Below are 13,784 nucleotides of genomic sequence, written 5' to 3'. Positions count from 1 at the left end.
TTGTCAATGAAGTTAGTTGGAGATGAGAAAGGTCTACCTTTCCAAATCATATCTGACTGCATGTAGAATAACTATGAGACCTCACCTCAGTTCCCTTAAATGGAGTTTGGCAGTAAATCATGTGCGTAAGCAGCAACATTCTTCAGCAAATGTTAACCGATTCGTCTACTTGACGCAAGGTCCTACCAGCTGTGCACGCACGGAGCAGCTCGAGCTTCTTTCACCATCGAGTATGAGCATCCTCATCATCGGACAGGATTTAAGAGCGCGTTCTAAAACTCGTTGGGATGTTTTTATCGCATTTGGATTCATATGATTTTAAATGTAATACAGATTTTTTTAAAACCACATCAAACCAACTAGCCGATTCACTTCAACTCCAGTCTTTAACTCTGAGAAAACCTTTTAAGGTAAGGTTATATTGAAACGTTTTGGAAACGTTCAACGTGGGCGTTATTTGTGTTTCCTGCATAGTAGCCTATCATCCATATGCATCAATATTAGTGTTTATGATACCGTTATAAACATTTATATTATTTGGTTATGTTATATTATTTTTATTGTTAATAATATTCTGAATAATGCATGTAGGCACTGAATAAAGATCTGTTACTTGGATCCGTTTTGAAAACTTGTGTTCCTGGGTTTTAGTCTAAAGATGTCACTGATGTTTGGGAAAGCAAGGAGTTGTAACTTCTCTGCTATCCCTGAGGGGGGACAACCTGAGGTCAATGTGGTCATCCTTGGAGTGAAGGGCTCAGGAAAATCAGGTGGCCCACCCATCTTTTTCCCTTTTCTCCTTCATATGCTATTGGATTGATTTAGTGTTTATTTTTAAAACATTAGTGATGTTTAGGTTGGTTTTATATTGTGTTCTGCCACTTAATATACACTGAGTAAACCAAACATTAGGAACTTTCCTTGATTTGTCGTCCTTAGTATTTGTAGTGGAGTAGATCCCAGTTTTGTTTACATTTTATTCCAGTTTTGATAGACCCAGTTTTGATAGTTTGTTATTCATGAAAAGCAATCTACTCCTATCTGATATTTCATGGGAGTGTTTATATAAAAACAGGGTTCCCATTCCCCATTTGGGACACTAGATTGTACAGTGTGACAGACTGACAACAAAGAGCTGAATCTAAACAGGAAGTGAATGATTCCCTTCTCTCTTTTCAGCGTTGACTGTCAAATTTCTCACCAAGCGCTTCATCAGTGAATATGACCCCAATCTAGGTAAGCTGCCATTTGTTACCTTCTGAAATAAAATGCAATTGTCAAGAAATGTCTTTGTTAAATAAAATCATTTTGGCTCTGTTCTAACATCCCCTCTAGTACCATTTAGAATCATGCTGTGCATTGGGAATGCCTTTTATGGTTGGCTAGTATGGACATTAGAACACCTCTGTAATAGTTTGTGTACACTAACTATACAAGAATCGGCAGATGCACTTTCAGAGAAATGTACAATAAACTTGTTCATATTGAAACATGAATGACTGTATTGTGATGTTGGGTCCATGTTGTGACCTCCATGTTGTGTTCACTGCCATCTAGAGGATACTTACTCTTCTGAGGACATGGTGGACCAACAGCCTGTCGTTGTGAAAGTTATGGACACAGCTGACCAGGTGGGAATAGTCTTTTTTTAAAGACTATACTACTGCCGTTGTGCCCTTGAGGCGCTGAACTGCTCCAGGGGCGCTGCTCTGCCGCCGGCGCTCTGCCGCGGTTGGATAATGTGACAGAAGAAAAAAGGTTTTCAGATTTGCATTGAACACAGAGACAGAGGATGATAGTGAGGAAAGATAGAGGCTGTGTGAAAGGGCAGTAGGTCGGATCCAAACCTGAAGACGTGTGTGCCGTAGGCTGGGGCATTACCATTACAAGAGCCGGGACACAATGACACATTTTCTGTGCAAATGGAAACCATTTGAAGATCTATTCTAAATCAATTGATACGTCTTCTAAAGCCTTTGCCACTAATTGTTTTGAAGTGATGACCTTTTCCCCTTGTCTGTCTCTACCGCCAGGACGGCCCAGTGAACTGTGAGCGCTACCTCTCGTGGGCCAGTGCCTTCCTTGTGGTCTACAGCATAGACAATAGACGGAGCTTTGAGGGCTGCCAACAGTACCTGGAGGCCGTCACCGTCCACACCAAGGCCCTGCAGCCCAAGACCCCCATTATACTGCTGGGCAACAAGCTGGACATGGAGAGATACAGGTGTGTAGTGAATGGGTGGTGTGGATGGAAGTCCGAGTGGGACTCAAACCTGCAACTACTCGTCTGTTAGTGTAATGCCTGAGACATTGTACCAAGATGAGTCTTGATGAGATTCCGGTGTTATAGCGACTAAGTATTGCTGCAGGCGCTCAGAGCTCACTACTGGCTCATATCAGCATAGTCAGCAGCCGCAATACATACCACAGTAGTTAGACATGGAAAGATATCGGTGCAGAAGTCTTACATGCTAAGATGTCTGTTTATGACTGTTAGAGACACAGCTGGTGGACGTTTAAGAGATACAATATAACCCGGTTCATCCCCACCAAGGCGGACCTGCGATTCAAACCCACACCACAACGACATAACATACTCCAAAAGCCCAGGCATGTCTTGGTCCGGGCCGACAGTGCTTCCAGGAGGAGTGATGCCATCCCCAAAGTTCTGTTTTGGCCCATAGCCTCTCAAGTAACACCAAAGCGTTTTGCAGCTCTAGGCCTACTTGTGGTAGTCATCTGAAAGCCTGAAATGAAACGTCATGTCAGTCCTACTCAATGTTAATGCACACCCCCATCACTGCTGCATGTGTGGCATCCCAAGCCCTCTTAGCTGGTGTTTATGGAAACAATCATGTTTATTCAAGCACTTCCAGTAAAGTTGATTCATGGCAAGACTCCAACCACTTATATTTGTCTCCCAGTGTAAGATGTCTTCATGTTGCTATATTTATCCAAAACATATAACGTACAGAAATGTATGAAGCCATAATGGCCAGCAGACTTATAGCCACTCCAACACACCTTCTTTTTTTTCCAGGTGTAAGACGTTGTCATGTTGCTAGTAACAAGGCATGATGTGTAATTAACATTTTTTTGTGGGACAACATTTCTTTGGTTCCATCAGGTGACGTCCTGACAACTGATAGACAGAAATGTTCTTGCAACGTTGCCCATGAAACTTGTCTAGAACATTAATATATTATTATTTTTTCACCCCAATTTTGATCTTGTCTCATCACTACAACTCCCCAACCAGCTCGGGAGGCAAAGGTTGAGTCATGTGTCCTCCGAAACATGGCTCGCCAAACCGCGCTTCTTAACACCCGCCCGCTTAACCCGGAAGCCAGCTGCACCAATGTGTCGGAGGAAACACTGTTCAACTGACAACCATTGTCAGCTTGCAGGCAAACAGCCTGCCACAAGGAGTCGCTAGAGCACAATGAGCCAAATAAAGCCCCCCCGGCCAAACCCTCCCCTAACCCGGGCAACGCTGGGCCAATTGTGCACCGCCCTATGGGACTCCCGATCACGTCCGGTTGTGACACAGCCCGGGAACGAACCCTTAGTGCCTTAGACCACTGCACCTCTTGGGAGGCCCAAACATCAATATGTTATGTTTGGAGAATATGGAAACCATGTTCTGTGTATGTTTGGTGGGACATCGATGGAATATTCTCCAAACCCACAGAAAACTGGATACATACATGGAGATGTTCTTGCAATGTTCCCATGAAACATGTCTAGAAAATGTATATCTTAAGTTCTGAGAACATGGTCAACGAGTTCTGGGTTATATTTGAATGGAATAATCTCTTGGGACATTCCTATGAAAAAGTTAGTTTATGACCTAATAAGACTTTTAAAGGAACGCTCTCTAAAGTTGTGGGAAAGTTTGTTGTTAGCTAAGGATGTAGGGTGTGTGATTGACTAATGATATGTGCAAAGTTGACACATTATAGTACTGATTATAGTGGTCAGTGTGTTTTGGAGCTGTTTAAACTAAAGGGCTTCTCTTTTCTCTCTCTCTCTCCCTCCTGTTTTCTCTTTCTCTTTCTCTCTCTCGCTCTCCTTCTCTTCTCTCTCTCGCTCTCTTCTCTCTCTCTCCTCACTCCCCATCACCCTGTCTCTCCCACTCTGTCTTTCAGGCAGGTGAGTAAGTCGGACGGCTCGGCCCTCGCCACCCGTTTCGGCTGCCTGTTCTTCGAGGTGTCTGCTTGCCTGGACTTCCTGTCTGTCCAGCGGGTCTTCCATGAAGCCGTTAGGGAGGCCAGGCAGCTGGGCGGCAAAAGGAGCCCCCCGTTACGTCCCCTTTACATCAGTGAGGACAACAAGCCATTGTTCAGCCTCGCCACCGTGCCCCCGTTCACCACCCCCTGCTACAAGGAGCTCCCAGTGCCCGCCACCGCCAAGCTGGTGACGGTCAAGTCGTCACGGGCACAGAGCAAACGGCGGGCACCCACGCTGACGCTGCTCAAGGGCTTCAAGATCTTCTGATGAGTCGATGGAGAATGAGACCAGACTTAAAGAATGGAAATTTGAGACTTGTCTCAAACTTGTGCTCAAAGACTTGAAACTTATGCTCAAACCTTGAGACTTAACTTGGACTTGTGCCAGAGACTTGAGACTTGACTGAGTGTCTCAGGCTCGAAGACTTGACTCAACCTGGACTTTCCTAAAGTGACTTATTGACAAGTCTGCCATAGTGGAGCCAGAATAACATACAACCAAGCCATCAACATACTGTATGCAGCAGAAGCTGTCATGGTGATATCACCTTCGTTGGAGCGTGTATTAAAACATCATGATGACTTACTGCACCTTCAAGTGAGGAGAAGGAACAGTAATTATCAGAGCTCCTTGAGAGATGGACAGTAATGGACTGGTGTTTAAACTGTCATTGTGAATGTTGAATTTATATTGCCAAAGTTTTCAAAGTTTGTCTTGAAGTCAGTTACTGGGACAAAGCTATGTTAGTTGCCAAATGTATTGTGGTGATTGGAGTGCATATGACGGTGATGGTGTGTTCACTGTAGTATAGATTGCTGACACTATGCACATGTATTTTTATATACATTTTAATAAGCTTTAAAGGAAAACTAATTTTATCGGTTGAAGACATATGTTGTTCATGTAGATACATGTTTTAAGTTATTTGATGTTATAACACAAAGTAGCAAGTCAATCTGAGTAAAAGGCCCAGTGCAGTCAAAATTCAGTTTTTCTGTGTTTTATATTGTACAACAGTTGATGAAACTAACACTGTAAAAGTGTGAAAAAATGTTATCAGTGTAATTTCCTGATAGGTGCTGGTTTCTAATCAGCAGGTTTGCATGGCCGGGAGTTTTGGCTTTCCATGGGGACATCACCATGCTATAAATTGGTTCATAGACAAATAACAAAGACAGTTCCAAACATCTCTGCCAATAACAGCTAGTTTTCAATTTTCCCCTCCCATCTCAGACCACTCCCAGACAGTCTGAGCGAAATTCTTGCTTGAGAAATATGTTTTTGCTAAAAAAGCATTTTTTGCCAATTTGAATGGAAATCTATTACAGTAAGGTACTTAATTGCTACCCAGTAATGATTTGATATTGATATCAAAACAACTGCATTGGGGCTTTAACTTCATATATACATCGTTTTCACGAGTTGTGGGCGCCCTCCTCAGGCTCATCAGTGTAACAACGGTTTCATTTTTTATAACTTAAAACACAGTTTTATACTATTGTATGCTAATGCCATCCCAACCAAAATTACAAAACAGAACTATTTTGATATGAACAGTTTTATTTCCTTATTGTAAATACTGCAATTGTTGGAATGCTTTTATAACACAATGAAAATCTATCTTACATATGGAGAGGTGGTGTGATGACAAAAGTTAACCCACTGAATTCTGTTTTCTATCCAAAACATCTATATGTGAATACTCTCTCACAAGAGCGTTCCACTATACTCACAGCAAGATCATTCCAGTTGTATTATATTAGGATCCCCGTTAGCTGATGTCATGACGTCGGCTAATCTTCCTGGTGGCCAGCATTATAACTAAAAATACTTTACAAATAGAATTACAAAAGAGATGTATAAAGATAAGTTTGATCTTCCAATCTTAATGTTATCTCAGACCATGTTTAGTTGCCTTTTAGTGTTTCCCAAGTAGATTACACATGAACAGCTTATGACACATGGTTTATAAGTGTTCCTACATACTGTCAAGAGACATAGGAAAACTTTTCACTGCACTATAAACAACACGTTGCACTTCTTCATGACCAAAAAACAACATTTACTAACTATTTGGTATCCCAAATAGTTGGTTGCGATGTTTCGACGGCCAGCAATGTTTACAGTAGATGTATATTCCATTGCTGAAACTGCAAACAACAAAGTACTTGTGAATGATGACTGTGATACTGCACATCTTGTACACAGCATTATTTGTAGTAGTTGTATACCCTTTTCACACTACTGAGCCAAGTCAAGCTGTACTGCGCTGGCATGGTTACGCATCCACCAATAAAATATCTGGCTCAGCACAGTACGGTCTGGCTCAGCACAGTAGTGTAAAATGGGCATTACAGTAATTAAACAGACAGTGGTTGTTTAAGTTACAGGTCAAAATAAAACAACTTAAAAGGACAGTTATTCCTAAGTAAATAGGAGTTTCTGTTCTGCCTCTGCAGAGGAGCAGTAATGAGGAACGTGGCTGTTATATCTCTCTCCTTCATCCCTCTACCACCACTCCCTCTTCTGCCTCCTCTTTCTCTACCTCAACCACCTCCTCTTTCTTCAACACCTCCTCTTTCTCTACCTCCGCCAACACCTCCACTTCCCCCTCAGGCTCGGGGTACAGGCTGGACACGTTCCCGTCATTCCAGGTCACCACAATGTCCCCCGGTTTGAGCCCCTCTACCTCCCCGTTGTCCTGGAGGGGCTTGGCCTGGCTCACTGGGATCTCAGATGGGCTCATACTGACCTGGACATAGGCACTGTTGACGGAGTTAGTTCTTTGACCTCCAACTTCCGTGACGATGACCTGTAGTTCTTCTGCCTCCGGCTTCATGGCCAGAGCCGCCGCCTTGTACTTGGCTATCTTATTCCGGTTTCTGTGTGGAGGATGATGGGAAATGTAGTCACTGTGATGTAAATAAAGATGGCCAGACCAGCACGCACAAATATGGCGATTTCTTTTGTTTTCTTCCATAACAGGTCCTTTATTTAGGTTCCACAGAGCCTTTGGTTGCATCCCAAATGGAACCGTATTCCCTACATAGTGCACTACTTTTGACCAGGGGCCATAAGGCTAGGGTGTTATTTGGGATGAACACTTTGTTTGGATCATTTACTGTTGTTGACCATAAGTATCTTCACCACACCATGTTTCATAATTGAAGACACATGAGATATTTCTTGTTTAGAATGACAGTGTATTACATTAGTATTTTTGAGTTGAGTGGGTAGACATTAGTCTACTTAAGTTGAGTAAGTGTCAGATAGGGGGCTTACTTGTTCGCCATGGAGCCCATTCCCAGAAGCAGACAGCCCAGCAGAAGGGCAGCGAAGGACAGAGCCAGCATCGCAAACTTCCAGGGAGTTGCTGTGACGACAAAAACACACAGTTGTAACTGCGGAAAATCTTCCCACCGTTATAAAACCCCACAGGACATTTCAGAGGTGATCAAAGACAAAACATTGGAACTTGGACCAACTGTGCACTTAACAGATTTTTTTTTTACAGACTTGGCGAGAATAAAAGTTTACTACCATGTAAATCTGACTATGAGAAAAAGCGCCTCACTATAACCAATCCCTTTATGGAGGCTTTGGGATCAGATCACATAAATGACACCACCACCACTACAGTGCCATGAAAAGTGAAAACTGATTAACTGAGTATATATTGTAAGAACAAACTGCTCAGTAGGATAACATAATGGAGCTGGATAACATAATGGAGCTGGATAACATAATGGAGCTGGATAACATAATGGAGCTGAATAACATAATGGAGCTGGATAACGTAATGGAGCTGAATAACATAATGGAGCTGAATAACATAATGGAGCTGGATAACGTAATGGAGCTGAATAACATAATGGAGCTGAATAACATAATGGAGCTGGATAACATAATGGAGCTGAATAACATAATGGAGCTGAATAACATAATGGAGCTGGATAACATAATGGAGCTGGATAACATAATGGAGCTGGATAACGTAATGGAGCTGAATAACATAATGGAGCTGGATAACATAATGGAGCTGGATAACGTAATGGAGCTGAATAACATAATGGAGCTGGATAACGTATTGGAGCTGGATAACATAATGGAGCTGGATAACGTAATGGAGCTGAATAACATAATGGAGCTGAATAACATAATGGAGCTGGATAACATAATGGAGCTGAATAACATAATGGAGCTGAATAACATAATGGAGCTGGATAACATAATGGAGCTGGATAACATAATGGAGCTGGATAACGTAATGGAGCTGAATAACATAATGGAGCTGGATAACATAATGGAGCTGGATAACGTAATGGAGCTGAATAACATAATGGAGCTGGATAACGTATTGGAGCTGGATAACATAATGGAGCTGGATAACGTAATGGAGCTGAATAACATAATGGAGCTGGATAACATAATGGAGCTGGATAACATAATGGAGCTGGATAACGTCATGGAGCTGGATTACATAATGGAGCTGTCATATCAAATAGCTTACTTAAGAACAATCCAATCATACAGTGCCTTGCGAAAGTATTCGGCCCCCTTGAACTTTGCAACCTTTTGCCACATTTCAGGCTTCAAACATAAAGATATAAAACTGTATTTTTTTGTGAAGAATCAACAACAAGTGGGACACAATCATGAAGTGGAACGACATTTATTGGATATTTCAAACTTTTTTAACAAATCAAAAACTGAAAAATTGGGCGTGCAAAATTATTCAGCCCCCTTAAGTTAATACTTTGTAGCGCCACCTTTTGCTACGATTACAGCTGTAAGTCGCTTGGGGTATGTCTCTATCAGTTTTGCATATCGAGAGACTGACATTTTGTTCCCATTCCTCCTTGCAAAACAGCTCAAGCTCAGTGAGGTTGGATGGAGAGCATTTGTGAACAGCAGTTTTCAGTTCTTTCCACAGATTCTCGATTGGATTCAGGTCTGGACTTTGACTTGGCCATTCTAACACCTGGATATGTTTATTTTTGAACCATTCCATTGTAGATTTTGCTTTATGTTTTGGATCATTGTCTTGTTGGAAGACAAATCTCCGTCCCAGTCTCAGGTCTTTTGCAGACTCCATCAGGTTTTCTTCCAGAATGGTCCTGTATTTGGCTCCATCCATCTTCCCATCAATTTTAACCATCTTCCCTGTCCCTGCTGAAAAAAAGCAGGCCCAAACCATGATGCTGCCACCACCATGTTTGACAGTGGGGATGGTGTGTTCAGGGTGATGAGCTGTGTTGCTTTTACGCCAAACATAACGTTTTGCATTGTTGCCAAAAAGTTCAATTTTGGTTTCATCTGTCCAGAGCACCTTCTTCCACATGTTTGGTGTGTCTCCCAGGTGGCTTGTGGCAAACTTTAAACGACACTTTTTATGGATATCTTTAAGAAATGGCTTTCTTCTTGCCACTCTTCCATAAAGGCCAGATTTGTGCAATATACGACTGATTGTTGTCCTATGGACAGAGTCTCCCACCTCAGCTGTAGATCTCTGCAGTTCATCCAGAGTGATCATGGGCCTCTTGGCTGCATCTCTGATCAGTCTTCTCCTTGTATGAGCTGAAAGTTTAGAGGGACGGCCAGGTCTTGGTAGATTTGCAGTGGTCTGATACTCCTTCCATTTCAATATTATCGCTTGCACAGTGCTCCTTGGGATGTTTAAAGCTTGGGAAATCTTTTTGTATCCAAATCCGGCTTTAAACTTCTTCACAACAGTATCTCGGACCTGCCTGGTGTGTTCCTTGTTCTTCATGATGCTCTCTGCGCTTCTAACGGACCTCTGAGACTATCACAGTGCAGGTGCATTTATACGGAGACTTGATTACACACAGGTGGATTGTATTTATCATCATTAGTCATTTAGGTCAACATTGGATCATTCAGAGATCCTCACTGAACTTCTGGAGAGAGTTTGCTGCACTGAAAGTAAAGGGGGCTGAATAATTTTGCACGCCCAATTTTTCAGTTTTTGATTTGTTAAAAAAGTTTGAAATATCCAATAAATGTCGTTCCACTTCATGATTGTGTCCCACTTGTTGTTGATTCTTCACAAAAAAATACAGTTTTATATCTTTATGTTTGAAGCCTGAAATGTGGCAAAAGGTCGCAAAGTTCAAGGGGGCAGAATACTTTCGCAAGGCACTGTATCTATTTTACTTGTAATTTCCCAAACAATGGCCATGGATCAGTTTGCTACCCCAACATTAACCTAATACAACACTAATAATACCCTTTTCACACTATCAAGCCAACCTTATCTGTACTGTGCTGGCTTGGCTATTTTCCTTCCTCATTGTCCTTTCCAGCAAGGCACAGAACAGCTTAACTCAGTTTGGCTCAGCTCGGTAGTGGGAAAAATTTAGCTTTGTAAAGAGCATAACTTACGGTCCTCGGTGCGATAGAACCATCTGAGGAATTCTTTCTGTTCATCGGTCATACCAGGAGGCCCCGCTTTCTGCTCTTCCGCAGGTTTCACCTCAAACTCATCGGGATCGCTCGATGCCCTTTTGGATCCTGCAGGTGCCAATACAAATATACAAACACATGTTGCATCACCATCCCCTGTGTTAGTTTTTATGCTGACAAAATGGTGGCCACAATGGCACCATGTGGCCAAGGTGGGCTTTAGGACTATTGTGGAACGACATTGAGTTACTATCTTCTAGCCTAGGTTTGAGAGGCCCATGCTGTATCAATTCACACAAAGCCCCAATCTAACTGCTAACTTGTGATGAAGTCAATCATTCAAAAGGAGATGAAAATGTTACATTATTTTCAACATCTTGAGTGCTTATTTGGCTCATTCTAGAGCTTCACTTATGTAAGTCAATTTACACAAAGATCCAATTTCATGCCATGTTAAATGTAAATTAAGCGATTAAAAAACTATTGAGGCAACAACAATCACTTACTGAGCCTCTCCTGGCATATATCCCCTTCATCCAGAGACCTCCACTTGGTCTGCTTGCTCCTGTGGGACAGCGTCAGTCGTTTCCCGTCTGTGGAGAGCTCCAGAGAACTGTTCTGACTGATCAGCCTGTTCAACTCACACCCCCACCGCAGCCCCCCATCACCCCTGTGTCCCCCATCCTCTACCCCCTCACAGGGTACAGTCTGGACAGGGTCAGAGTGGTGGGCCGACAGGCACCTGGAGGTCCCCACACTCTCCAGGAGACTCTGGTCCCTCCAGATCCACTGCTGGAGAACTGAGTCCAGGTTGCATTTATTCAGCTGAACCAGGCCCGTCTTGGGGAAGTCCTCCAAGCACAGGCTGTGGAGGGTGTTGTGGATCATGAAGCTACTTACCCCTGGAAGTGCAGTATAGTGGACATGCACTGTAGTGAGCGTAGTGTTATGACAATTTTTAAAATTTTATTTTATTTAACTAGGCAAGTCAGTTAAGAACAAATTCTTATTTTCAATGACGGCCTAGGAACAGTGGGTTAACTGCCTGTTCAGGGGCAGAACGACAGATTTGTACCTTGTTAGCTCAGGGGTTTGAACTTGCAACCTTCCAGTTACTAGTCCAATGCTCTAACCACTAGGCTACCCTACCGCCCCAAATCAAAAACATGCTTCCACTTGTTGTTGTGGTTTTATGGCAAAATGAATCAGGGGATTGTTTCAGTGAAAGGTGTACGTGTGAAGGGATAGCATTACCTGGCAAGAGGAGACAAAGTTTGATCCACACACGAAACATGTCTGAAGTGGATGAAATCTGCAATGACTGTTGACATAAATCAGAATGACAATGTATTCCCTTAGTCAAGAATACAAGATCAACACTTACACATAATAATAATCATAGTTATGTAAATGTAACTTTTATTATGGCTTGGTTCCCATTAGAAAGTTGTATGGTAGTATTCCTGGGATGGTAGTATCTAGCACACATTTTTACTGGGCTTCTCAACCATCAAAAACAAAGCTTTTAGTCTGCATTGAATTAGTGGACCAAAGGGAAACATACACATCCACCTTATAAACTGAGAGTTTATCCAAAGCACTGCCTTCTTTGTGCCGCAATTCCATCTCTACACTCAAAACAACGTTGAAAGTATGTAGAGGCATTGTACCTTGCTAATTCCATTATGTACATGTGTATTCCATTATGTACTGTAATAGTGTGTATTAGGCTACAATATTAGGTCCTGAAGAGAAATACTCATCATCAAGTAAACTATTTAGAAAAGTTGTCCATCATTGCACTTTTAACGCCGATAGCGAGGCGCCAATCAAATGTTAGAGGTTCAATCGAAACATACTCCCATCCCATAAACAAATTCAAATGTAGATAATCTAATGGTTGACTCTCTGTGTGTATAGTACACATCAAAAGATGATGGTTATCAATCATATTACCCCAATGATCCTATTAATTATGATCCAAACATCCTATCAATAAAAGTTGCTATAAGCGTTAACAATCCAAACAAAAAAATATACACTACAAGTCCTCCTAACCAATGGCTATATATCATTAATTTAAAAGTTTAAAAAATGATATACCATTTGCAGACAGTAGCTTTAAAGTAATGAAAACAATTTACTCACTTACCAGGGGCTGTTTCTCTCACAGCCTGACTCGGAGAAGGGAGGTAGTGCAGTAGGGAACATGATTCTACCTGTTGAACATACACAACGCAGAGGAGAGGTTTTCCAAAGTGCATGTGGGAGGAGATTGGTTCATTGAGTCTCTTGATTATGGCTATATGGCATCTGTAAATGTTCCCTTTATAGCTGGGGAGATGGGGACTTTTTATGTGATGCAATGTGTTCTTCATTTATTAAAGAATGCATAGTCTGGAAGTAGTTGGGGATGTTATTGCTGAGAGAAATTTTGAGACAGGTGAAACAGCCTCCTTATAGTGATGGCAGTCTTTTCTTTCTCAATGATAAGAAGTTGTGAATGCTTCATTAGGCTACTGTAAACTAATGCATAGTGTACTGCACCATAACTGGGCCTACTTCATTACAATCTTCTCCTAACTCAATGGAATGGAATCAATCCTGTACTCAAGCTTTTAAACTCTACATTGGGGGGGCATTATCCTTGCATCGACAAGGTCAGTGACCAGGGTTGCTTGGTTACTGTTTAGTTAGCCTTGCTGGGACCTTGCCATTGCAGTTTGCAGACATGGGAGGAAAACAGTCTGTGTTTAGTCAAACATCTGGCATATGTGGAACTGTCGTGATATCTGTCTGTTAAACAAGAGACTTAAATGGATTTTTATTTCTTTATGGCAAGTATGTTTTACAGTTAAAGGTAAATGACCTCCAGGTCATCTACCATACCTTAGCAAAGGAGAAAGAAGTAGGCTGGCCTTTTAAGTGAGTGAGTTAAAGTGTTTTGTGAACACAAAGACATTATTTGCCAACACTTTAAAAATCAACAGGATGAGGATACTCAAATAACAAATAATATTGTTGTTTGGTTGTGAAGATTAGGATTTAAAAAAAAAAAAATATTTAACCAGGAAGGGCTACATTTTTCAAGGGCACCCTTGCCAAGATAGGCAGCACCAAGTCATTACAAA

The 13,784-nt window shown here is 41.9% G+C and overlaps 2 protein-coding genes across 5 annotated transcripts; one reads left to right on the top strand and one right to left on the bottom strand.

Annotated features, from left to right (window-relative positions):
- The first annotated feature begins 60 nt into the window (after positions 1–60).
- LOC110526682 (RAS-like, family 12) lies at positions 61–6,469 on the top strand. Its single transcript, XM_021607838.2, has 6 exons — positions 61–410; positions 652–770; positions 1,180–1,236; positions 1,558–1,631; positions 2,034–2,224; positions 4,149–6,469. The coding sequence occupies exons 2-6, from the start codon at positions 659–661 to the stop codon at positions 4,495–4,497; spliced, it is 783 nt and encodes a 260-aa protein (XP_021463513.2). The 5' UTR covers positions 61–410; positions 652–658; the 3' UTR covers positions 4,498–6,469.
- Positions 5,771–12,963, bottom strand: LOC110526684. 4 transcript variants are annotated; one of them, XM_036981168.1, is made up of 6 exons: positions 12,802–12,963; positions 11,908–11,974; positions 11,160–11,582; positions 10,633–10,761; positions 7,513–7,603; positions 5,771–7,112 (listed from the first exon to the last, which is right to left on the bottom strand). In XM_036981168.1, exons 2-6 carry the CDS (start codon positions 11,945–11,947, stop codon positions 6,731–6,733), a joined length of 1,065 nt encoding a protein of 354 aa, XP_036837063.1. In that variant the 5' UTR covers positions 11,948–11,974; positions 12,802–12,963; the 3' UTR covers positions 5,771–6,730. The 4 variants fall into 4 exon arrangements, with proteins under 4 accessions (XP_036837063.1, XP_036837062.1, XP_036837065.1 ...); XM_036981167.1 differs by having other exon boundaries at positions 12,806–12,963; XM_036981170.1 differs by having other exon boundaries at positions 11,160–11,555; positions 12,802–12,960.
- Positions 12,964–13,784: the final 821 nt, after the last annotated feature.

Source organism: Oncorhynchus mykiss, chromosome 6, assembly GCF_013265735.2.
Source record: "Oncorhynchus mykiss isolate Arlee chromosome 6, USDA_OmykA_1.1, whole genome shotgun sequence".
Lineage (NCBI taxonomy): Eukaryota > Metazoa > Chordata > Actinopteri > Salmoniformes > Salmonidae > Oncorhynchus > Oncorhynchus mykiss.
The sequence above is the reverse complement of the archived record's forward strand: the minus strand, read 5'-3'. Positions and strand labels throughout refer to the sequence as shown.

What these genes read in the sequence shown, in the direction of transcription:
- LOC110526684 (XM_036981168.1), bottom strand. Translation starts at nt 11,947, where the DNA reads ATGTTTCGTGTGTGGATCAAACTTTGTCTCCTCTTGCCAG. An exon ending in ACTTTGTCTCCTCTTGCCAG is followed by an intron (nt 11,583 to 11,907) that starts GTAATGCTATCC and finishes CGCTCACTACAG; the next exon opens with TGCATGTCCACTATACTGCA. An exon ending in TATATGCCAGGAGAGGCTCA is followed by an intron (nt 10,762 to 11,159) that starts GTAAGTGATTGT and finishes TGGCACCTGCAG; the next exon opens with GATCCAAAAGGGCATCGAGC.
- LOC110526682 (XM_021607838.2), top strand. Translation starts at nt 659, where the DNA reads ATGTCACTGATGTTTGGGAAAGCAAGGAGTTGTAACTTCTCTGCTATC. An exon ending in TTATGGACACAGCTGACCAG is followed by an intron (nt 1,632 to 2,033) that starts GTGGGAATAGTC and finishes CTCTACCGCCAG; the next exon opens with GACGGCCCAGTGAACTGTGA. An exon ending in CTGGACATGGAGAGATACAG is followed by an intron (nt 2,225 to 4,148) that starts GTGTGTAGTGAA and finishes TCTGTCTTTCAG; the next exon opens with GCAGGTGAGTAAGTCGGACG.